The sequence below is a fragment of the Convolutriloba macropyga genome, chromosome 11, assembly GCF_964194025.1.
Source record: "Convolutriloba macropyga chromosome 11, txConMacr16.3, whole genome shotgun sequence".
Lineage (NCBI taxonomy): Eukaryota > Metazoa > Xenacoelomorpha > Acoela > Convolutidae > Convolutriloba > Convolutriloba macropyga.
The window spans coordinates 35,714,863-35,738,445 of NC_134478.1; the positions used below are offsets into that span (position 1 = coordinate 35,714,863).

The 23,583-nt window shown below is 35.5% G+C and overlaps 1 protein-coding gene across 1 annotated transcript in view; it reads left to right on the plus strand.

Moving 5' to 3' along the window:
* LOC142349242 (RNA-binding protein 39-like) overlaps positions 1-22,703 on the plus strand; it is a 48,640-nt gene extending 25,937 nt beyond the window's left edge. The window contains exons 7-10 of the mRNA XM_075400676.1: positions 2,686-2,890; positions 7,738-8,014; positions 8,560-8,744; positions 22,434-22,703. Of these exons, the coding sequence (XP_075256791.1) occupies positions 2,686-2,890; positions 7,738-8,014; positions 8,560-8,744; positions 22,434-22,546 (780 nt within the window). The 3' untranslated portion in view covers positions 22,547-22,703. The remainder of the gene's footprint in view (positions 1-2,685; positions 2,891-7,737; positions 8,015-8,559; positions 8,745-22,433) is intronic.
* Positions 22,704-23,583: the final 880 nt, after the last annotated feature.

Below are 23,583 nucleotides of genomic sequence, written 5' to 3' on the forward strand. Positions count from 1 at the left end.
TTTCATAGCTTTTTGAGCGGCGTTGATAACTTTTTCAACTTATATCTGTATCTGTTTCTATCTCTATTATACGGCACGCAAATCTATTCTTTGGCAGCTATTTCGGCAGTCTGCCTGCTATTTTTGTTTCGAATTTTTAATTTCGAAAAAGTTTTCTTCGGACTTTTTCCTTATGGAGCGTATGTGTCTCATAAATATGACAGTCCAAATCCAACCCAAAAAGTCCAGTGGTCTTTTAAAGAACTGGTCGTCAATCTGTCTATCTTATTTCTTCAGTTGTTTCAATTCCTTGGAAGGCCGCAAGCGTCTATCGCGGTTTTTTTTCCGGCAATCTGCCGTTTATATTGGTTATGTTTTTTTCATGCCCCTAACTTTCTGATTTTTGTCAAATTTAGTTTTCGTGCTTTTTTTGTGTAATTGATTTTTGCAAAGTTGTTTGGTGTACGCATCCTAAGGATGCGTAGTGTCAATAATTATTTAAAGCGTTGTTTTACGATGATTTTGACTGCTTTAGTCATCTGTTTTTACTATAAAGTTTGATTTGGTAAAAACTTTGATGTTTAGTTCATTAGTTCATTCACTTCTTTGGATTGTAATTCAAGACTTGTTCTGTTATGTTTTGTTAAGATAGGTTCACACATTTTCCTATTTTTTGGAGTCAAAATGGAGAAGTGATTCTGGTTAATCCGAAAGCTACCGGTTTTTAAGGCGTAATTTTCTTCCAGTCTAATTTTGAAATATATTGAGAAAACGTTGTTGAAACGAAAATTTGCTTTCTCGCTAGTGGTTTTATCACTTGCGGCAATTTGAATTTGATTTCTACTACTTCTCCGTTCATATTGGAGTTTTTTCTGTGGTTTTCCTTTGCATGCATACTCCATTCTAGTTCTAGGTTTTTGTTTAGTCATTGGAAAATTGTTAGCCTTTGTAGGTCAGGACTTGTCCTGCTATGTTTTTTTTTCTTCGTCTAATAAAAGGGATATTTTCCGTTTGTGCCCCTGTACGTTATGTCATGCACCCCCCTTTTATAGAGTACGTGTCAGTACATAGTAATTTTTATGTAAAACTTAAGCACGCGCGTCTGGGGGTTGCGCCCACTAAGCGTTGGGGGGGGGGGCGCAAACGAAAGATCCAATAAAAGTATACATCACTTTACCATAGTTCACAGATTGTTCAACATTTAGCGTGAAATCTTTTGGCTTCTCTTAGGCTCATTTTAATCTTCTCTCATTCTTCTCAAAATGCTCTTAAGCTTTCTCAGCAGAATAATCTGAAATCAAGCGAGTCAGTGTCGAAAAACGAAATCAAAAATAGAAAAGGGATAAAAAATTATACAGCCCAATTTTCATTTCCAGATTCCCGCTACTTGAACTTTGTTGAATTGCTCTCAAAGAGAAGCACTTATTGTAAACGTGTGTATCTTTGAACGACCCGAAGGGGAGTACTTGTTTTCTACAGGTTTTTTAAGGTAAAGTCATGACTGAACTTTTCGAATGTTGACTTCTGTTTTAGAATATTAACTTCTGTTTTAGAACGTTCACTTCAGTTTTCGAACAATTGACTTTAAAAGTAGCTTAGTTTTCAATGTATAGTAATTAAGAACTGATGGTAATTTTCATTGTGAAAAGGTCATTTTGAGAATTGATCATTCTGAGAAGTTTCATTCTGAAAACAAGTCCCTCCAACCTATCTAGGCTACTTACCTCCCCCAATTAGCCCCCCTCGAACCTACCCCATCCCACACCTACACCCCCCCCCCCCTCACATACACCTACCCCTCCCCCCCCCCCCATCTACCCCCATTCTTTACTAAATTTTTAGTTGTACATTGTTTTTTTTCTTTCTCTTTGAGTCGTATAGTAATTAAGAACTGATGGTAATTTTCAAGGTGAAAAGGTCATTTTGAGAATTGATCATTCTGAGAATTTTCATTCTGAAAACAAGTCCCTCCAACCTATCTAGCCTACTTACCTCCCCCAATTAGCCCCCCTCGAACCTACCCCATCCCACACCTACCCCCCCCCCCATCTACCCCCATTCTTTACTAAATTTTTAGTTGTACATTGATTTTTTCTTTCTCTTTGAGTCGTTTCAGAGATATTCTACCGACCATGTTTTTATGAAAAATTTTTGTTTGACCGTTTTTTGATTTTTCGAGTGACTTTACGCCTTTGACTTTACTCGTTTTGCTTGATCTAAAGTTCGCTCTCATTCACAATTTCAAGCAGTTGAACTCTATTGCGGGCAATTTAATACTAAAGTCGAATGATAAGTGCGCCAAAACTGGTGCCATTTGTTCATTTGAAATCTTAATAGTGGTATGTATTATCCTCTAATGAGGTTATTTAAAGCCCCCTAGTGAATTTCTTAGTCCCCTGACTGACTCAGGCTGCAATTGAATTGATTACAGCTCCCACTAGTCGTTTGAGACCAATTCTTACGACGTTAGTCGGTTACGTTCTTATAAGTCTTAGTTGCTATCTCTAATTCTTATTTGTTTTGATACTAGCTCCTGTATCCTGACGTCAAGAAACAAGGCTATGTCTAACTACAAGATGAATATAAACAGTTCGCACTTTAAAAGTGTTTTTGTACAACAGTCATTTTTATAAGTCACTTTTAATGCCAATCAGGGTTTTGAGATTCAATAGGGGCTATTTTTTGATAATTTGATCTGGGTTTCAGTTCAACGACAGTGAGTGTGGTAAGAAGGCAATGGAGCAGCTGAATGGCTTTGAGCTCGCTGGTAGGCCGATGAAAGTGAATGCGGTTATTGCTAGACAGGAGGTTGCCAACCCAATGTCTTCCCTGGATAACGAAGATGCTGATAAGAGTGGAGTGGAACTGGGACAAACAGGCAGGCTCGGACTAATGGCAAAATTGGCCGAAGGTCAGTGCTACAATCTCATCTCTGCTCAAAATTAATAAAATTCAATGAATTCCATTAGCTGTTATGTTGAAGACCTTTTTAACAGGTCATGAGCGATTAAACTAACCAAACGGTTGAATTGAAAGAGCGTCATTTTAGAGTGTGATGACGTTTATAGCTAGAGCGTTTTTTTAATCATAATTTATTGCCGTCGTCATCTACTCTAACGGCTATTATTTGGGAGCTCGCCTTCTTTAAAATTCAAATAATATGGTTTGTGTTGGTTCTGTCTGTACGACTCCAAGAGTTATGCTGATCGATTTTTCTTAATTGTTCGAGTTGTTGTAAAACGACGCAGAAACGGAAGCATCAAATAGTAGCTTTCCTTTGGTTTTAGAGCAAAATTGAAGAGCTAAGAGAAAAGAGATCAGTGTTTTTGTTCATATTGGTTTTTTAAAGACAGCGAAAAAGAAAGGTGGGAAAAATCTCTGTTGATCGAGCGAATTTTTTTCGTCTGGCTTTTTCAAAGCATTTTTTTGTTTTAGCCTTAAATTTTTAAACCAAAGTGTGGTATTTTTGTGGTACTTTTGGATGCAATTTTTAGCTATTTTAAATATCAGCACTCTTCTCAACGGGCTATTATAGTGGCTCTATTTTTTGTTTCCACAATTCAAAGATCTTGAATTTTATTGGTGCGCTGTCTTTTTTAGAGCGCTGACTTGTTCACATTTTCATGATTTTGAAGTTCAATTGAAGCAATTAATCTGGTCTCCCCGAAATGGGAAGTGGCGTCAAATGCGAGCGGTTTTGGAAAAATTTTTTTGCTCTGATTTTGGAGTGAGAGAACGGTGTTCGAACAAAAATTTGCTTTCTCGTTTCTGTGTACCGTCATATGCGGCGATTTGACTTTGATTTTACTGTTTTTTGGATTTTTTGATGGGATATTTTTTAAATGGTTTTCCCAATCAATCCATTCATTGTCCGTTCCCCATTCTTGGTCTTTGTTTTCGTTTAGTCAATGAAAATTTTTTAAATTCTAGATCAGGACTTTTTGTCCTGCTATGTTTTTAAATCGTAAAATGAAAGTTTGTTTATCTTTACTGTAAGTCATGGCTTATTCAATATTTTGCGTGAAATTTTTCTTGACTTGTCTTGACTTTTCTTCCTTTGCTTATTCTGCTCAAAGTGATTTAAAGCAAAAGTAGATCAGCAAAATAATCTAGAATCTATAGTCAGCTTCAAAAGCGAGATAAAAAATAAACATAAACGAAATAAAGAAGCCCAAATTCAGATACCCGCTGCTCTATTTGTTCTTTAAAGTCTTAGTTACCATCTCTGATGCCTAGTGGTATTCATACTAGCCCCATTGTGCCCTCTTTAAGAAACATGAGTAGGTCTAACTACGGAGTGACATCAAAATGGTTCGCACTTAAAAAACTTTTCGTACAAAAATCAATTTTCGTTTTACTGTTCCTCAATCCCAATCGGGGTTATGGTAATAATAGCCGTATTTTTGACAATCTGCCGGGAATTTTGTCGTTTTGTTGTTTTTATACGCTTTCGTTCAAGCCGCCGTCAGCCTCTCAAAGGCTATTATTGAGGCAATCTCCGTTTTTGAAAATTCGTTATTCCTTTCGATTACGTTTTTCGGTTTACATAAGTCAACTTCCTGTTGTGATTTCTGACTTACATCTCTCAATGTTTGAACTGAATGGAATTTGAAAGTCACCCACCACATGTGCGCAAGTACGTTCAAGGTCAAAAGTGAAATAAAAACAGGATAAGCCAATAATTTCCGGGCACTATAACTAAGACTATGCCTTAATGACTGAGACTTTGCGCCTTGGTTTGTAAAATTCCTACGAATATGCTGCTAATTGATATAGGAGATATTAGGTTGAACAAAGTTTGCTGCAGTTCTTTTAGTCCTGCTAGTGTGTTAAATACAGTTTTTCGTACTACCAATTTTTTAGATAATCAGTTTTTCGTCTGGCCAAAAAATTTCTAGATAACGGGATAAACTGGTAAAGCTATCTCCGTTCTCTAAAGGCATCTCAATTCGCGATTCACTAAAACTGCTGTGGAGACATAAGTTAAGTGTGAAAATAAGTTCTTTTTTTGGGAGTTTTCCCTCAAATCTTCTCTGGGCTAGTTTCATCTGAAAGTGCTTTTAAAAAGCAGTTGCTCAGCAAAGGGGCCTAAACTCAACAGAGTCACTATCGAAAAACAATATCAAAAATATGAACGGGATAAATTCACAAAAGACCGGTATTTGAACTCTGGTAGATACCATTTTAAATACAATCTCTGTATCCTCTCATCGAGTATATCTGTTTACGAGTTCCAATCATATTGGCTTGCAAAATATAATTTTTTGTTCCACAATTAATTTCGTTTTTTGACGTTTCAATCGCAGCCTGAGTTATGGTATCAATGGTGGCTATTTTCCGGAAATCTGTCGGGTATGTTTGACGTTTTGCATTTTTTATAACTTTTATGGGCCTAATAAACTTTTCAGAAACTTCTTTGTAGGTTGAAGCTTTAGCTGAATTTTTGCAGCACAAAAACGACTTAGATGACATTGGTTTCAAGATTTTTAGCATCTTTTATATTAGTTTTTAATAGCCGCCGTCAGCTTCTCAACGGCTATTATTTAGGCGCTCTCCTTTTTACAGTTCAAAGAATTTGAATTGTGTTGGGGCGCTGTCTTTTTTTAAAGATCTGTTCACGCATTTTCATGATTCTGAAGTCAAATTGGAGAAGTGATTTTGGTCACGCCGAAAAAGTAAGTGGAGCGAAAAAGCGAGTGGTTTTGCGGCGTTAAATTTTTTGCTCAACGGAGAAAACCGTGTTTGAACAAAAATTCGCTTTCTCGCTAGTGGTTTTTTGTTCACATGTGGCAATTTCACTTTGATTTTTACTGTTTTTTCGGTTTTATGGATCGGATTTTTTTCTAAATGGTTTTCCCAAGTGCCTTATTGTCCGTTCGAGGCAAAGTTTTATGTTTAGTCAATGAAAATTCTGTGAATTGTACGTCAGGACTTCTTCTGCTATGTTTTTTAATTCGCTTTACCTTTTGATCACGTTTTTCGTTTTACATAAGTCACGATTTTCACGGTCAAATTTTGACTTACCTCACTCACAGTTTCATCTAGATCGATTTTAAATTCCTTCGGGCATCGAGATACGTGATGTGAATACAGTCAAAGTCAAAAGAGCAAAATCAAAAGAAACGGGATAAACATATAAAACCCTAATTATGCATTGGATTGTCAAAGTTCATTAAAGCGATTGCTAGCTGGCATTAGTATCATGCCTAATAGTGTTCAGTTTAGAGGCTGAATTAAGTGTAATTTTAGAATATACACCTTTTGCACACCAAATAAGAACACTTTGACACTTAGAAAAATTCTGTCTATTTCTATCTCCGTTTTCTGTTTCAATTCCAATGTGCGTCGTGCGTGTCAACGGCGGCTTTTCCGACATTTTGCCGGCTATGTTTTCTGTTTAGTTTATTTCAATTTTGATTCCGATTTTGTTTGCTTCTCATATGTTCAACCAGAATTCTGGTAGCCTGCATATTGTGTTTTTGATATGGGCAAAACGATGTTTTGAATACATTAAGATCAAAACTTGAAATAAGTTATCCGTGACTTTTTGGAATTTTCCAGCTGGGTTATTGCGTAAGTTTTGTTACAGTGATGTTTTTTTGCCAGGTTTATTCTTCTGAATTTTTAATGCTTTTGAATGCTTCTACTTGTCGCTTTTATGCCAAGTAAGACTTCTCCTATATGCCAATTTTTGTGGACCAGCTATCGTCTGTTTTTGATAGGAGACATCGATTTTTAATTCGTTTTTACAGGAGACATTTCCTCAAATTGTTTTTAATTCAATAGCACTTTTTTATCTCTAATTTTTGAAACTATATTTTTGTCAATTTTGTAATGTTCAATTTTTCTGTTTGTTACTTCGGGAGTTATCTCTTTCAACTCTGCTCTTTGAATTGTTTGTGTGCATGATGGCTGGTTTTAAATCAGTCAAGACTTGATTTGGCTTATCCCATCGAATTGACTTTAATCAACACCTGTTGCGATAATAGCTGTTAAATAAACTGCCAGTGTAATAAATTTTAATGCCCGATCGACTCTGGAAAAACACTTCAGCATTAGACTACCAGCTTATCACACTCCTTTATCGCCACTGTTACTAAGTAAACAGTGGTGATAAAAGAGTGGTTATAAACTCGTAGTCTAATGATGGAAACAGTTTGATAAACTTGTAGTCTAAAAAACCAACATGATCGCAAAAGGTGTTGATTAAAAAGAATTACCACACGGTTGTTATCGCCCTCGAAGTTATCATAACACCTCGGCTTCGCCTCGGAGTTTGGTAGCTTCTCGGTGGCGATAACAATCGTGTGGTAATATTCATAAATGCGTTCATGGTAAAAAAAAATAAGACGAAATCATAAGCCAACGATAAAGCAACAGATAAAGCCCACAGGCCCAAGGCTTAATATATAATGAGTTAGGGCAAAGTTCCTTCGAGCATGCTGCTAACTGGTATTAGTGTTAAGCATAATGTCCTCCCACTGATGTTGGAATAATCATGTTCAACGAATTTGAAGAAGCAGGGAACCACGTTGTAACAAATTGCGATACGTTAATTAAGCTGTCAATTTTTATCACTTCATTTTTCTTCCTGATTCAATCGGAACGTCGGACTGGGGTCAAGGGTGGCTATATTCCGACAATCTAACGGCTGTTTTTGTTTGTGTGAACTGATAACAAGAAAGTGAAACAAACCAATTTGCTCTCCGATGAAAACCTATACAGTTTTGCAGCTATATAGCTTGCATGCACATTTAGGCACTGGCTTCAAAATTCCCAAAAGTGCTGAGGAGGCTCTAAATATCAGAGAGCGTCAAATCCAGGCTCAGATGGAGGCAACCAGGGCAGCTGCCTCCAGCTCAACCCAGTATAGATCACCCAACACACAGAACAGCCAGAGCAATTCGAACCCAAACACACCACACTCCAATGGAACAGGAAGTACATCACACTCTTCGTCTGAGGGGAAGGCAGGGTCTTCTAATGACGGGAAGAGCCAGTGTTTTCTCCTGCAGAACATGTTCAATCCTCAACTGTAAGTAGTGCATGTGGACTCGGTATTCAAAGTAGCTTCTGAGAGTAGGTAAACGTTTATAGCATTCGAAGAACTCAACGGACGGAAAAATAATCAGGAATATAGCACTTTTTTGTGATAAATTCGAAAATAAATGATAATTTCAAAAATTCTTCGGGGTGAATCACCGATGATGTGATCTATTAGCTCATAATTCATATTAACATATTAGAGCAGCAGTCTAGTACACGCTATCCGTATGATCAGAACAATCTGACCTTCCTTTGAAGGTTGTCTGAGACGGTGAGACTCAGGTGAGGGGGGTCTTTAAATCTCCCAGAACAAAAATATACGAACGAGAATCTGGCAACCAGAAAGTGCACTTGTTAGTGCTGAATAGTTTATGGACGGATAATATACGTTTAATTTTAGCGTGAAGGCTGAGAATAGTCTTTTTTGCACGAATTGACCTTTTGCTGCAAATACAAGATTTGATGGATTCAAAGTGTCCAGAGACACATGGAACTGAGGCAATTAGTTACAACGATTTAAACATGTACTTTCAGTGAGCACCAGCCAGGATGGGATGAGGAGATCCGGGATGATGTTCTGGAGGCACTGGCTCCTCATGGAGGGGCAGTACATCTGTACATAGACAGACAGAACCCACTAGGCAATATCTACATTAAGGCACCAGATGTCAGGAATGCCGAGAGTGCCATCAAGAGCCTCAACGGAAGATACTTCTCAGGTACTGTCACGCAGGGCATTAAGTTCTTTTAGAGTCTTCTTGCTAGACTCTTAGTATGCCATTCACCGAAACTGTGTTTGAGACATAAAATCATGATGTGAAGGGCGATTTCACCCCCCCCCCCCGACCATGCGCCCCGAATGCCACGTTCCCTCCTATGCTCCTTCGATTAAGCAAAAGTTAGCCTCCCTAAACCGTAGCTAGCTGCTAACGAAGCCACCCGCGCGCCTGTTTGAGCAATTCGCCCGACGTCAGGCGGTTATGTTTAAATATCTTATATAGGCGCTCCAACAATTTTACGATCCAAAATTGAATTTTAATGGTGCTCTGTCTTTTTACAATCCAAGAATTTGATTGTTTTGGTGCTCTGTATTTTTGTGAAAGATTTTACACATTTTTCGATGACTTAGTACTTTCAAAGGAGATAATCAGGTAACGCCCAGTGGGCATTGAGTTTCATTAGAGGATTTAGTACTGAAGCTGGCTTTAGTACTGTTTCAATCGTTAGCAATGAAGCTGCTGGGAACGCGTGACTTCATGGTGAAAATTTCATTTTAAAGCTCAAAGTGGTGCAATTTATCACATTTTTGAGGTTTGTCACTGAGGTTTTTTGTTAGATTGGTCTCAAATTGACGTTTGTCAAAGTTAATGAAGGTTTTTGCCGGTCATATTTTTAACTCGTTTTGAATATAGTTTTATTTGTTACTAGTTTTGAATATAATTTCACGAGTTTCGGCAATGTGCATTTTTAAGTTGTTTTTAAGAAAATTTCGATTATTTGTTTGCGTTTTTCGATCTTCAGGGTCAGTAAAACTTCTTTTGAATTTCCAAATGAGTTACATCGTTTTTGCGGACAAGGAAATTGATTTGAGGACATTGTTATTACAAATTTGGGAAACTTTTCAATAAAACGTGCTATTTCGCTTGAAGTTTTTTTGAAAATTATGTTCGTTTTCGATCTTTAGAGGCCATTCAATGTTCTTTAGGGTTTCAAATAGGTAATTGATTAGTTTCTTGTGGCAATGAAATGCTGTTAAAGATATTGTTATATCGATTTTAAGTAACGTTTTTTGATGAAATTTGAATTTTTAAAAGTTTTTGACATTTTTCGATCTCGAGGGGCCAATGAAGCCTTAAAGGCGTTAATGAATGTTTTAAGAATATTAAATTAATTTCTTAACACATTTTTTAAAAAAATTTGTTTATTTTTTAAAAATTTCATGCCAACGAAGATTCTTCAAAGGTTATGCATGGGTTTTGGTTAAAGCTTAAAATTCCTTGGCTCAAATTAGGTTTTGGGGACATGAGTGTCGAGAACTTGAGCAACTTTTCTTTACTTTTGTCTAACTTTTCCATTTTTTCTAGTTCTTGCTTCTGTTTGCCTTCTTCGTGCAGCCGCTTTTCTGCTAGCCTGGAAGTTATTTGTTCTGTAGATTTAGGCAATGAGAAGTTCGTTTTGAAGACAGGTTTGATTAATTAGACAAATTTGATTTTTTTTTCGAGCTTGGTGCTGCGTTTATCCGTAAATTTTGATTTAAAGTTTGAATTTGTTTTTGAAAAGCAGAAGCTCAGCGAAGCTTGAGCGATTCTTTTGAAATATTGAGTCTTTTTATAGCTGCGAAGTTGTAAGCTGTGTGAAGCTATATTGCGGTGCTCTTGGTTTTTACGACTCGAAGAGGAGGATTGGTTTTCTCTCGGTTTTTTTTTTACAGGAAGTAGATTTGTTCACGCGGCATTTTGACCTAAAAGCGAAAGTGAAAAAAGCTGTCTTGGTGAACAGATTTTCGCTAAGTGAGAGAACTTTTTTGATCATGCGCTGCGTTTATTGAATGACTTTTTGACTTTGAAAAGTAGTTTTTGACTGAATTGCACATATATATGACCATTTTTAGCCATTTTTTCGTTTAAGGGCCCCAATTTTTTTGCTTTTAATTTGGTTTCGTGTAGAAATAACTTTTATTTGATGCTGTTTTGAAATGTCAACCTCGTAAATTGATAACACAGTGTTTTGCAGAGCCTGAAAATGCGTTTCAATTTGAAAATTGGCACATAATTCTTGATTTTTTAGTTAATTTTCGGCTTTTTTATATTAATTTATTCATTTTTGGATCTTTTAACCGTCTTATTGTCAAAAATCAGTTAATATGTCAACTTCTCTTTGATAATTCCTATACTCATTGCCTCTTTTTACCTCGATGTAATTTTGTTTCATAAAATTGTACATATGCTAATCCGATTTTGGTAGTTTTTTTCCGATTTTCGTCAGTTTTTCTTTTGTCTTTTTTGTTTGTAATGGCTAGAAATAGTTTTTTTGTGCAACATGGGGAACTTTAATTTCGTTTCAATAAAAATTCAATCATTTTTGGCGTTAAGTGTCTGAAAAAACAGTTAAAACTTTTTCATAAATGCAGTCTTAACTTAAAAGTTCTTTGACCATTTTTTGCAAAATGTTTCAATGTTTCGTATTTATGAATTCTGCTTTTTATTATTTTTTGTTCTCTTCAGGAGGATAGATCTTTGTATCGAATGACTAGTTATCTTTTCTATGTCTTGAATGCTGAACAATGAAATGTATCCTTTTTTCTTGAATTTTTAAAATTGATTTTTAACTTTCAAAAATCAAATTGATTTTTAACTTTCAAAAATCAAGAATGTCTTTTTGTTACGGTGTTCCTTACAATGTGCCCATAATTGCATTCTAGTTAGTATCATTCTAGCTTTGTGCTGGCACCTACATTTTTTTCGGTATATTGATTTTTTCAGTTGTAAAAAATGAATTTCAGCTTTTTCTTAGATTTTCGTCATTTCTTTGGTTTGCAATTGATTTATTTCAACATAAGGCAGTACTGAAAGTTTGATAGGAAGCTTTTTCCAAAATTTTACTTATGACTAATTACTACATCTTTCTTCCGGCCTTGGTATTAATTTAAACGATTTTTTGCCTTTGAATATTCTTCTGCTGCTTATGTCTTTTCTATGATCAATTTTATTTTTGATTTGGTATGAAATCATGTTTTCTAGCTTATGTACAACAAGGAACAGGTGTGTGTTGTTTTTTGTCTTAATCGCAGTGATTAGAAGTCTGATTATTGGTGTTTTCTGATTCTTTAATTTGAGCTTTCTTTTTTGAAAAGATTTAACTTTGTTTCTAAGATTATTATCTGCCGTTTGCTTTTGCGATCTTTTTCAGATTAGAATCATGAATTATTTGAGGGCTATTAACAACCTTGTCAGCTGTTTCAGACTATCGGGTTTTTGGCCAACTTAAATATTTTGGATTTTTTAACGTTAACAAACGTTTTCAATAATATAAAATTTTGCTGCATTTTGTTTCTCTTGTTGACAGTGGTTTAAGTTTCAACAATTTTTAGGGAACACCTGGAGAGGTAGTGAGTTTATGGTTTAATACAAAAAGTTGTGGCTTCTATTCCAATTACGGTTTTGTTAGTGAAGTTCTGATGCTTCGAGTCGCTTCCGGAATTCTTCCGGCTATGTTTTTTGTTTCGTCGTCTGACGCTCTTTTTTCGTTTTACATTTGTTCACACAGCAAACCCGATAAAGTCAAATTTTCTGAATGACTTCTTCCTCTCACTAGCGGCATTTGCGCGCGTGACGTCATTTCTCACTCGCTTTAGCAAAAGTTTTTAGGTTATTTGCGTGATTAGAGTTTGATCATACGTGACTTACCTCACTCAATAAAATGACTTTTTTTACTTTAAAACTTAAGTTTAGTTTGAATTTGTTTAATGTGAAAGGAACTCGTTTGTGCAGTAAAGGTCCCTAATAAGAGGCTTCTGCGGAATGAATTTTAACAAGCTTTATTAATTTATCGCTGAATGTTTTACCTAGTTTTTTGAGCGGTGGCGATTTTTTTTTCAATTTAGATCTGTATCTGTTTCTATCTCTATTATATGGCACGCAGGTCTATACTTTCGCAGCTATTCCGGCAATCTGCCGGCTATGTTACTCTATTTTGTTCTCCTTGCCTGTGCTTGCCTCTTATATATCAAGCCCGTTTGTTTTGCCTTGTTCTGCTTTCCTACATTTTTGAACGAATGGTTTCTGGTTTCTTGAACTAATTGAAAGTATGTTTCGGCTGAATTGTGCCATAACTTTTTCACTCACTTCACTCGCTAAATGACTTTTAAAACTTAATGTAAAGTCACGTAAGAATACTCTAAACCGTTTCGATTTTTATTAAAAGAGGCCTTTTTATAAAGGTTGTCAATTATAAAGGATGGCAAGTGAAAATATATTGCGCAATATTTTTGAGTAGGGATTAACTTTTGCTTCAGAAACTCCATCACGATTCTTTGTTGTCATCTATATTGTACCGCGCATTTATGTGTATTTGGCGGCTGTTCTGGCAATCTGCTGGCTATTTTTATTCACTTTGTCAGCCATTATTGAAAGGGAATCTAATTGAGAGAAAGCAACGGAATGCAAGGAAGCTCGGTAATGTGCGTGCGCGCATATTGTTCAGATCCTGCTCATTCAATTTTTGAATAAATTGTCTACCAAATATGGATACATAAATTTTCACAAAATTCTTACATAAACTTCGAAAATAATTGGTGTATGATGGAAAGGAAGCGTTTTTGAATTGAAACCAGTAAACGAATTAATTGATGCCACATTAGAGCGTCGGTGAGACACTCCATTAATGAGACCAGGAGAAGAGACAAACAACAAACATTAAATAATGATGAAACTCGATACATTTTTTCAAAAGCGTTTAGTAACGAAGTCAATAATAGCATCAAATGAAACGTAAACTAACAAATTATGTAATTAATAGCCGCCCTCATCTTCTCAGCCGGCTATTATAGCGCTCCTAATTTTTTTACTTCGTCGAACTTTTTTTCGCTTTACCATTTTGCCGCTTTTTCAGCATTTTGCGTGAAGTCTTTTTGACTTCTCAAGGCTAGTTTCTCTCTTCTCTCATTCTGCTAAAAGTGAATTTAAACATCAGTTGCTCAGCAAAGCAATTCAAAATGAATAGAGTCAGAATAAAAAACTGAAGTCACAAATAGAAACAGGATAAACCCATAAAGCCCAATTTTAGATGCCCGCGATTTCAACGTCGTTCCTTTAAGTCTTAGTTGCAATCTCTTATGCTTATTGGTATTGATAGTAGCCCCTGTAGCCTCTCTCTAAGAAACAGAGGTATGTTCAACTACGAAATGCCATCAAAATAAATCGGACTTAAAAAAAATGTTTTTGTACAATATCTTTTTTCAAATGTTTTTTTTTCAATATCTTCTGTTATTTCAATCCCACTCATGCTTATTGGAATCAACGGCGGCTATTTTCCGGCAATCTGCTGGGTATGTTTAGTAATTGATCTTGAACGAAATTCATAGCAATTATTGTAAACGTGTTGGCCTTTTTATGCAAATTTTTCGCTTGACCACTTTGCGCTTTTCGTCTAGAACATTCTTTGACTTCTCAATGGACTTTTTCACGCTTCCGCTCTTCATTTTTAAGTAATATCTATTGTTCTCACTAAGTCTTGTTGCTAATATAAAATCGAGTGCAGCAAACAAAAAGTAAGGGACGGATAGCCGAGTGATTAGTGCTTCTGCTTATGGAGCGGGAGGTCAGTGGTTCAAATCCCGGCGGGGTCGAATGTTTTTCCACCCGCCTGTCGTTCGAGAGCAATTCTTCCAACATTATTCGGTTTATGTTTCGCTAAAGAGCAGATGGAACCTGTCATCGAAGAGATTAGTTAACCATGAGACAACAAGAAGAAAAGGGTAAGAGTTCAAAAAGCCATGGAATTTTTTGAAACCAAATACGAAACCAGTGCTGAAGCCCTTTAAACCATAAGATATTTACCCGAAAAAAGTATAAATATCCATTTAAGTTTCATTTGATTATCAATGGGTGATATTTTCAAAGGGATTACCTGAAGCAGACAATAAAATAACTACAAATGCTGCTACGTATCAAGAACTCACAATATTTCTGTAAAATCAATGTCAAGCCATAAAACCAACAATTAGGACCTGAAACCGATAGAGATTATTGTTTGCTTCAAAAGAAGGTGGATGGGACCTGTGATTAATGAGACTAAGTAACAAGCTGACAAAAAGAAGAACGAGATGTTCAAAAATTAGTTTGTATTTTCGAGAACGGTTTCAAAGTCATTAAAACCATTAGTTATCAACTGATATTGTTAAATAACTTTATTTGTACCTTCAGAGGAAACCATTGAGACCTTTCTGTATCGAGAATATGTCATACGACTACAAAAAGAACGACAAATACAGGTAAATTTTTAAAATAGAATCAATCAATGTTCCTAGAAAACAGTGACAAAGCCTTTACTTTAAATTTTATATTCAATTGCGCCTTCTGTCAAAGCCAAAGTCATTATGTGGATGATGAGACGATTTTCTTAATCGTATTAGTTCCGAAATTATGAGATGCTTTCCGATAAAGTTTCTATTCCGAAAACTGTAGAAGTTTTTTCGCAAGTTCAAAAAATGTCTCAGCATTTTTTTTGTCTCTAATAAATTTTGGTTCATTCTATTTTTGCAGTAATTCCGGTTATGTTTTGCAGTAAAGTCTGATAATTTATACCTTTTGATCCTTAGATGTTTAATTCTGACCCAGGTTTGCGGTCAGCTTTGACAATAAAGATTGCGTGTGGTTTTTCATCATTGATTCATAGCCGCATAACGGAAGCTGTTAGTCTAATCATCTGTTTGATTTTTGTCTCGAGAGAATTAGTTCTGCCCTCTGATGATTAGTTTTACCTTGAAATACGCACTAATTAAAGCTAAATTGAGTGCATCTGAACTTATTGTGTGATTCTGAACCTATTATTTGAGCAATTGAGCTAGCAAACTTCGATACCTTGATATCAGAGCAAGGATATGTGAATTTCCAATTGTATTTGATTGCTCCCAAAATATAAGTTGGAAGCAATTATAGTAAACATGTGTGTCTTATGCTGTTTTATTTCTGGTCATTTTGACTTTTGCGTGGTCTAAATTGTTCTTTTTATAGCTGCAAAGCTGTAAGCTGAGCGGAGCTATATTGCGGTGCTCTTGGTTTTTTTACAATTTATATAATTTGAATTGTATTGGGGCGCTGTGTTAGATGTGTTCACACATATTTCAATGACTTTGATCTTTCAAAAAGGGATAAACAGGTAAAGCCCAGCGGGCATTAAGTTTCAATAGAGACCCAAAATGGTGTTTAGTAGTCCTTCAAGTGCTTAGAGTGGTGCAGCTGCTGTGATGGCCTTAATTTAAGGTCAAAAGGTCATTTTTAGTAGTTTTTGGGCTCAAAATGGTGCAATTTTACATGTTTTTGCGATTTTTTTCAGTCTTTTGTTTGACGAGTTCTAGGTTGAAGTTTTTAAAAGTTGATGAAGGCCTTTTGTGAGACAAAATTACTTGTTATGACCATTTAATGCGCTATATGTGTTGGTACTACAAACACCCAAAATGATTCTAATTTTTGCCATTTTTTTTTCAAATGTTTTGAAAATTTTTGTGAGTTTTTCCGGCTTCAGGGACCAGTTAATCTCCTTTAAGGTTTGATAATAGGGCACTGTATAGTTTCCAGTAACAATGGATTGGTTTTCAACATTTTAATGTCTCGAATTAAAGCATTTTTTGATAAAGTCTGCAATTTAGGGTTTTTCAAATTTTTTGTCAATTTTGATATTTGTCCATTCTCAAATGCCAGAAAAGCTATTCCACGTTCTGATAAAAAAAATTTACTGCATCGTTGTTGGTTTCAATGGATTCGTTAGTTTCAATGGATTAGTTTCAACAATTTAGCTTTTCGAATTTTAAAATTTTTTTTGATAAAATTTCAAATTTCAAGTTTTTTCAAAACATTTGTTTTATTCAGTTTTTCTTGTCTCAGTAGCCAGATAACCTCATGCAAGGTTTGGTAGTATGATAGTTTTCAACACTTTAATAGCACGAATTTCTGTTTTTTTTGAAGTCTGAAATTTTTTCTAAAGATTATTGCCTATCGATCTTTGAGCCAATGAATTTCTGGAGGCTTGGAATTGGGTTAGCGGATAGCCTCTAGAGACAAAGAAATGGTTCTGATGATATTAAAATCGCAATGTTCAGCAATATTTCATTAAATTTTACAATTATTAATAGCCGCCCTCATCTTCTCAGCCGGCTATTATAGCGCTCCTATTTTTTACAATTCAAAGAATTTGAATTGTATTGGGGCGCTGTCTTTTTTTTGAGATCTGTTCACACATTTTCATGATTCTGAAGTCAAATTGGAGAAGTGATTTTGGTCACGCCGAAAAAGTAAGTGGAGCGAAAAAGCGAGTGGTTTTGCGGCGTGAAATTTTTTCGCTCTAAATTTAAAGTAGTTAGAAAACGGTGTTTGAACAAAAATTCGCCTTCTCGCTGGTGGTTTTTTGTTCACATGCGGCAATTTCACTTTGATTTTTACTGTTTTTCGATTTTTTAGATCGGATTTTTTTCTAAATGGTTTTCCCAATCCATTCATAGTCCGTTCTAGGTCTAGTTTTCTGTTTAGTCAATGAAAATTTTTTGAATTGTACGTCAGGACTTGTCCTGCAATGTTTTTTTACTTCGTCGAATAAAAAAATGTTTCGCTTTACCTCATTTTGCCGCCTTTTCAACATTTTTGCGTGAAATCTTTTTGACTTCTCTAGGCTAGTTTCTCTCTTCTCTCATTCTGCGAAAAGTGATTTTGAACATCAGTTGCTCAGCAAAGCAATTCAAAATGAACAGAGTTAGTACAAAAATGGATGTCAGAAATAGAAACGGGATAAACCCATAAAGCCTAATTTTAGATGCCCGCTATTTGAACCTCGTTCCTATAAGTCTTTTTTACCATCTCTAATGCTTTTTGTTATTGATAGTAGCCCCTGTAGCCTCGCTCTAAGAAACAGAGGTATGTTCAACTATGAAATGCCATCAAAATAAATCGGACTTAAAAAAATGTTTTTGTACAAAAATCTTTTTTTTTCAATATCTTCTGTTATTTCAATCCCAATCATGCTTATTGGAATCAACGGCGGCTATTTTCCGGCAATCTGCCGGGTATGTTTTTCATTTTTTTGAAAAAAATTTCTGGTCATTTTTGAGTTAATCGATCTTCAATGGCCAATGAATTTTTTTCAGGTCTTGCAGAAATAATACTGGACCGATTTCAGAAACAAAAATTGGTTGTGAACATATTTTTGAAATAGGTAAAAGGGATCAATTTTTGCCTTTAGAGTAAAAGCTTCAAGAGTTTTAGCAATGAGTATATTTTTGTTTAGTTTGTTTTATTTTAGTTTCTCAATTTTTCTGCTGGCAAGGTAGAGTACTGTGTTTCAGGACTTGTCCTGGTATGCTTTTTTGTTTCGTCGTCTGACGCTCTTTTTCGTTTTACATTTGATCACACATCAAAGCTGAAAACGTCAAATTTTCTGAATGACATCTACCTCTCGCTAACAGCGTTTGCGCGCGTGACGTCATTTCTCACTCTCTCTAGAAAAAGGCATTTGCGTGATTAGATTTTGATCATACCTGACTTACCTCACTGAATAAAATGACTTTTTTACTTTAAAACTTAAGTTTAATTTGAATTAGTTTAAGGTCAAAGGAACTCATATGTGCAGTAAAAGTCCCTAATAAAAGGTTTCTGCGGAATGAATTTCAACAAGCTTTATTATTTTATCGCTGAATGTTTTTTACCTAGCTTTTTGAGCGGCGTCGATTTCTTCAATTTATATCTGTATCTGTTTCTATCTGTATTATACGGCACGCGAGTCTATTCATTTTGCAGTTATTCCGACAATCTGCCGGCTATTATTATCACGGTTATTACCAATTTTGAGCAGTTGAACTCAATCGGGAGCAGTTTACTACTTGTCAGTTGAAAGTGTCTCTGGTTTTATTTTCCCACTTTTTTCTTATTAGTGGTCTATAATAACATGTAATAACGTCATGAAGCATGCTACAACAGATAAGGAGCCCCATCAGTAGTTCCAGATCAATTCTTTTGACGCGAGTTGGTTTTCTTGGCGATCTATCGGCTCTTTTTGAGAAGCGCAATTCTGTTTTTGTAAAGCACAATGACTAGTTATTTTTCAAACGAAAACTGCATGTATGGATCTTTTATTAGTCCTCACCTTCCCCTGGGTGTTGTCTCTGGCTTTGTAGGACAAAAAACGTTTTGACCCAAATTTTTTGAAGTTGTTCTCTTTTTTTTATTTCAAGGTTTTTAATAGCCGCGAAGCGATAGCGGATATTATCGGGGACATCGAAGTTTTTTTTACAATCCAAGAATTGGATTGTATTGGTGCTCTGTCTTTTTTTTATTTTTGTAAGATGTTTTCACACCTTTTTTCATGACTTTGAGCTTTCAAAACGGGATAAACGGGTAAGGCTCAGCGGGCATCAAGTTTCATTAGAGACCCTTAGCCGCGTTTAGTAGTACTTCAAGTGCTTAGAGCGGTTAAGCTACTGGGAAGACCTCAATTCAAGGTTAAAAGTTCATTTTTAGGAGTTTTTGAGCCCAAAATGTTGCAAATTTTTGAGTTTTTTCGTCATTTTTCAATTTTTCTTGTTGAATTGTGGTTTGTAAAAGTTGATAACGGCCTTTGTCAAGAATTATCTTTTTTCTACGGGCATTTTACGAGTTATATGTTTTGGTACTAAAAAACAAACACGCAATTTTTCATATATTGTTTTAGCTGCAAAGTTGTAAGCTGAGCGGAGCTATGTTGCGGTGCTCTTGGTTTTTTTTGTTTCGTCGTCTGACGCTCTTTTTCCTTTTACATTTGTTCACACAGCAAAGCTGAAAAAGTCAAATTTTCTGAATGACGTTTTCCTCTAACTAATGGCTTTTGCTCGCGTGACGTCATTTCTCACTCTCTCTAGTAAATGTTTTCTGCATGATTAGATTTTGATCATAACTGACTTACCTCACTCAATACGACTACTTCTGCACTTTAAAGTTTAAGTTTGCTTTGATTTAGTTTAGGGTACTAGTTTAGAGGAATTAATTTAAGGCTTAGTTTAAAGAAACTCATATGTGTAAAAAAAGGTCCCTAATGAAAAGGCTGCGCAATGAATGTTAACAAGCTTTATTTATTTATCGCTTAATTTTTTACAAAGCTTTTTAGGCGGCGACGATAACTTTTTCAACTTATACCTGTATCTGTTTCTATCTCTATTATACGGCACGGTGGTTTGGTTTGTTCTTTTGCAGCTATTGCGGCAATTGGCGGCTTTATTTACATTTTTTAATGTTTTTTGTGTTCTTTAGAGTTTTTCAGCCCTAGGTGTCAAGAAACCTCATAAGGTTTGATTATTACTGCATTGTTTCTAGTGTAAATAGAATTGTTTTCAACATTTTAACATCACGAGTATCAGCAATTTTTTGACAAAAACTTGCAATTTCAAATTTCTCGACATTGTCATTTTTAAATTTTTCCAGCCCCAGGTGCCAAGAAACCTCCCAACGAATTTGATAATAGGTTTAAATTTGTCAATTTTTAGGCTTCTCCAGACTTAAGGGCCTAGGAAACTTCTCTAGGATTTGATAATTGTTTACTGCACAGCTAGTGGCGATGGAAAAGTTTTCAATTTTTAATGTCACGAATTTTAGCCTTTTTTATATAAAACTTGTATTTTATGCAAGCTTTTCGAAAATTTTCAAACAGTGGGTTTTTTCGACACAATGTGCCCAGGAATCTCCTCCAGGGTTTGATAATAAGATATTCCATTGTAGCTAGAGGTAATGGACTAGTTATCAATATTTTATTAACACGAGTTTTAGCAATTTTTTGATAAAATTTTTTTTTCAAAGTTTGGAAATTATTGTCATGATCCGAATTCAACGAGCCTTATGAGCCAATTAAACTAATTAAGGCTTAAAGTAGGAATACTAGATGGTTCCTGGAGACAATGAAATGGTTCTGGAGATATTAATATCACGAATTTTAGCAAGATTTTATTAAAATATGCGAATGTTTTTAAATTGAAGTCTTTCGTTCTTTTCTGAGCTAACAATCTCTACTGGCCAATAAAACTTTATCAAGCCTTGCAGATCGGTTACATAACAGAACTCTCGAGAATGAAATTGTTTAACTTTTGCGAAATTTTGGAAACTTTCTTTGTTTGCAATTTTCAGTGTGAAACATATGAAAGATTTTTCGAGTTTATCTGCCTTTCGTGGATAATGAATCTCTTTCAAAGCCTCTGCTTGAGTTATTGCGTTCATTGAGTTGTCTCATGTTTGCCCTTCAGGGCAAAGGCTCAAGAGTTTTAGCAATAATTATTTGTTTGGTTTGTTTTATTATTTTATTTCTCAACTTTTGATATTGTCTTTTTGGCTGGGTTTATTCAATTGTCCTGCCGGTCAGCTACAATAATTCTTAACTTTCGATTCAATTCTTTGGATTGTGTTTCAGGACTTGTCCTGCTATGTGTTTTTAATTTGTTGTCTCCATCGATGATTCTTGCGACCTTTGATTTTTTCAATATCAGTTACTTCTACTGCTTTGCAGTTAAAGTTTGTGTGCGTGACGTCAATTGTTCTGCTTTTAGGTCAATTTCGTGACTTATCTCACTGAAAAAATGTTTTTTGAACTCATATAATGAACTTTTATTTTTTTAACATTTTCGAGTTAAAGATCAATAGTGTGCATCTAAGTAGTGCCAAACGTATATGCCCTAATTCTTGAGTGTTAGTCTTGAGTTTTTTATTTCGAATATTAGTTTCGAAAAAGCTCTATTAGGGCTTTTTCCTTATAGACCGTTTTTGTCTCATAAAAATGACAGTCTGAATCTAACCCAAAAAGCCTAATGGTCTTTTCAAGCACTGGTGTGCGATCTGTCTATCTTATTTCTTTAGTTGTTTCAATTCCATGGAAGGCCACAAGCGTCTGTCGCGGCTATATTCCGGCAGTCTGCCGGCTATTTTTTTCGTTGGACGTGTTTGACTTCTTGTCTTCAACTGAATAAGCTGGTAAAGCACAAGGGCAATAAGTTCTATTCGGTGCTCTTTGAGTTCTACTAGTCTCTTAAGTATACCTTTCACCTAAACTGCGGAGGATGTATAATTTCACGACTAAATGCTCTCAAACGAAGTTTGTAGCCATTATATTAGTCCTGCTAGTCGTTTTTGCAATTTTTCAGCAACTTTTACCAATGAGCATTTTTTCGTCTAACATAATCTCCTAAAGCCTTACGGCTCACTAGTTATTTACGGCTCACTAGTTAATAAGTATCTAAGTAAGCGATTTACCGAAACTTAAAGAGACATAAATTCAAGGTGTGAAGGGTGGATCTTACAGTCTGACCCCCCTCCAATTTAAACCCCCTCCTTCCACCCCCCCCCCCCCCCCCCCCATATGGCTGTAATTAAACATCGATTTTTTTCGACACTTTGATTCTCGGTGCTGTAAAACTTAGTGCTGCGTACTTTTCTTCTTCTGAAGTCACTTGATTTTTTAGTGTGAGCTTCTCGCGTAAGGTTTTTATGACGCTCCATGGCTGACTGACTTTACTTACTTTGTGCGAATTATATATGTCAGTTCATATAATTTTAGTCTGACCAAACAAATTAGGGTGGGAAGTTAATTTAGTAACTCGAAGCGCTGAAAATGGACAGTAGACTTAAAAACGAAGACCAATTTTTTGTCTTTGATATTTAACTAACCTGTGTGCCTGTTGTGTTTAGGTCGTCAGGTGAAGGCTGCGTACATTCCCCTTGTGAATTATGGTAAAATATTCCCACAATCAGTAAGTGCAACAGATACACTCCTCATTAAGAGAGACTCCAGCTACCGATGATCACTCAAACTAACAATTTTTTGAAACTGACCAAGATTTTCTTTTGATGCTAATTCCTGATAATTTTTTTACCTCTGTGTGGTTTGTTTAGCTATCATATTCAATCTAATTGTAACTATACCGCTGCCTTTTTATTCAATATCAAATTATTTATCCATTGGTTTTCAACGCAGTTTTATAGATTAATAAATGTGAACTTTGTTTGTAATTGCTCTCAATCGAACGAAGTTTGAAGCAATCAATTTAGCCATGTGCGTCTTTTATGCAAAATTTTCGCCTTGAGGGAGTTAACTTGTCAAAAACGGGGTAAATATCATTTATCCCGCTGTAGCTCTATCTCTCGCTGGAGCTTCTGTAATCCCTAAATGTACGCTCCATGGAAGCTAGTGAGGAAGCAGTATTTCATGGTGTTCTTGAAGTTTGAAGCATTGGTTTTGGTCTTTTCAATGCAAAATCTTTGTTCTGACTTTTCGAGTAATTTTTTTCGCCCTTGACTTCGTTTTGAGTGGTCTAAATTTCTCTCATTCACAAGTGTCAGCAGTTAAACTCAAAGTGTTGGAATTTCGCTACTAAAAGTGCAATGAAAAGTGCGCTGAAATTGGCGTACATTTTTTCATTCCAAATTTATTAGTGGTATAAATAGTAACCTCTTGAAGCCATTTTTTCACTTTAAATCTTGATAGTGGTTTATAATAACCTCTAATGACGCTCATGCTTTTCAGCTATTATAGCGCGCCTATTTTTTGTACTTCGTCGAACAAATTTTATTTCACTAAACCGTAGTTTATAACTGGTTCAACATTTTACTTGAAATCTTTGACTTCTCTAGGTTAGTTTTATTAATAGCCGCCCTCATCTTCTCAGCCGGCTATTATAGCGCTCCTATTTTTTACAATCCAAGAATTGGATTGTATTGGTGCTCTGTCTTTTTTAATAGCCGCACAGCGATAGCTGGGGCTATTATTGGCCTTCTCTTGGTTTTTTTTATTTCGTCGTCATGATTTTTGTTACGATCATATGACGTCACAGCCACTTGT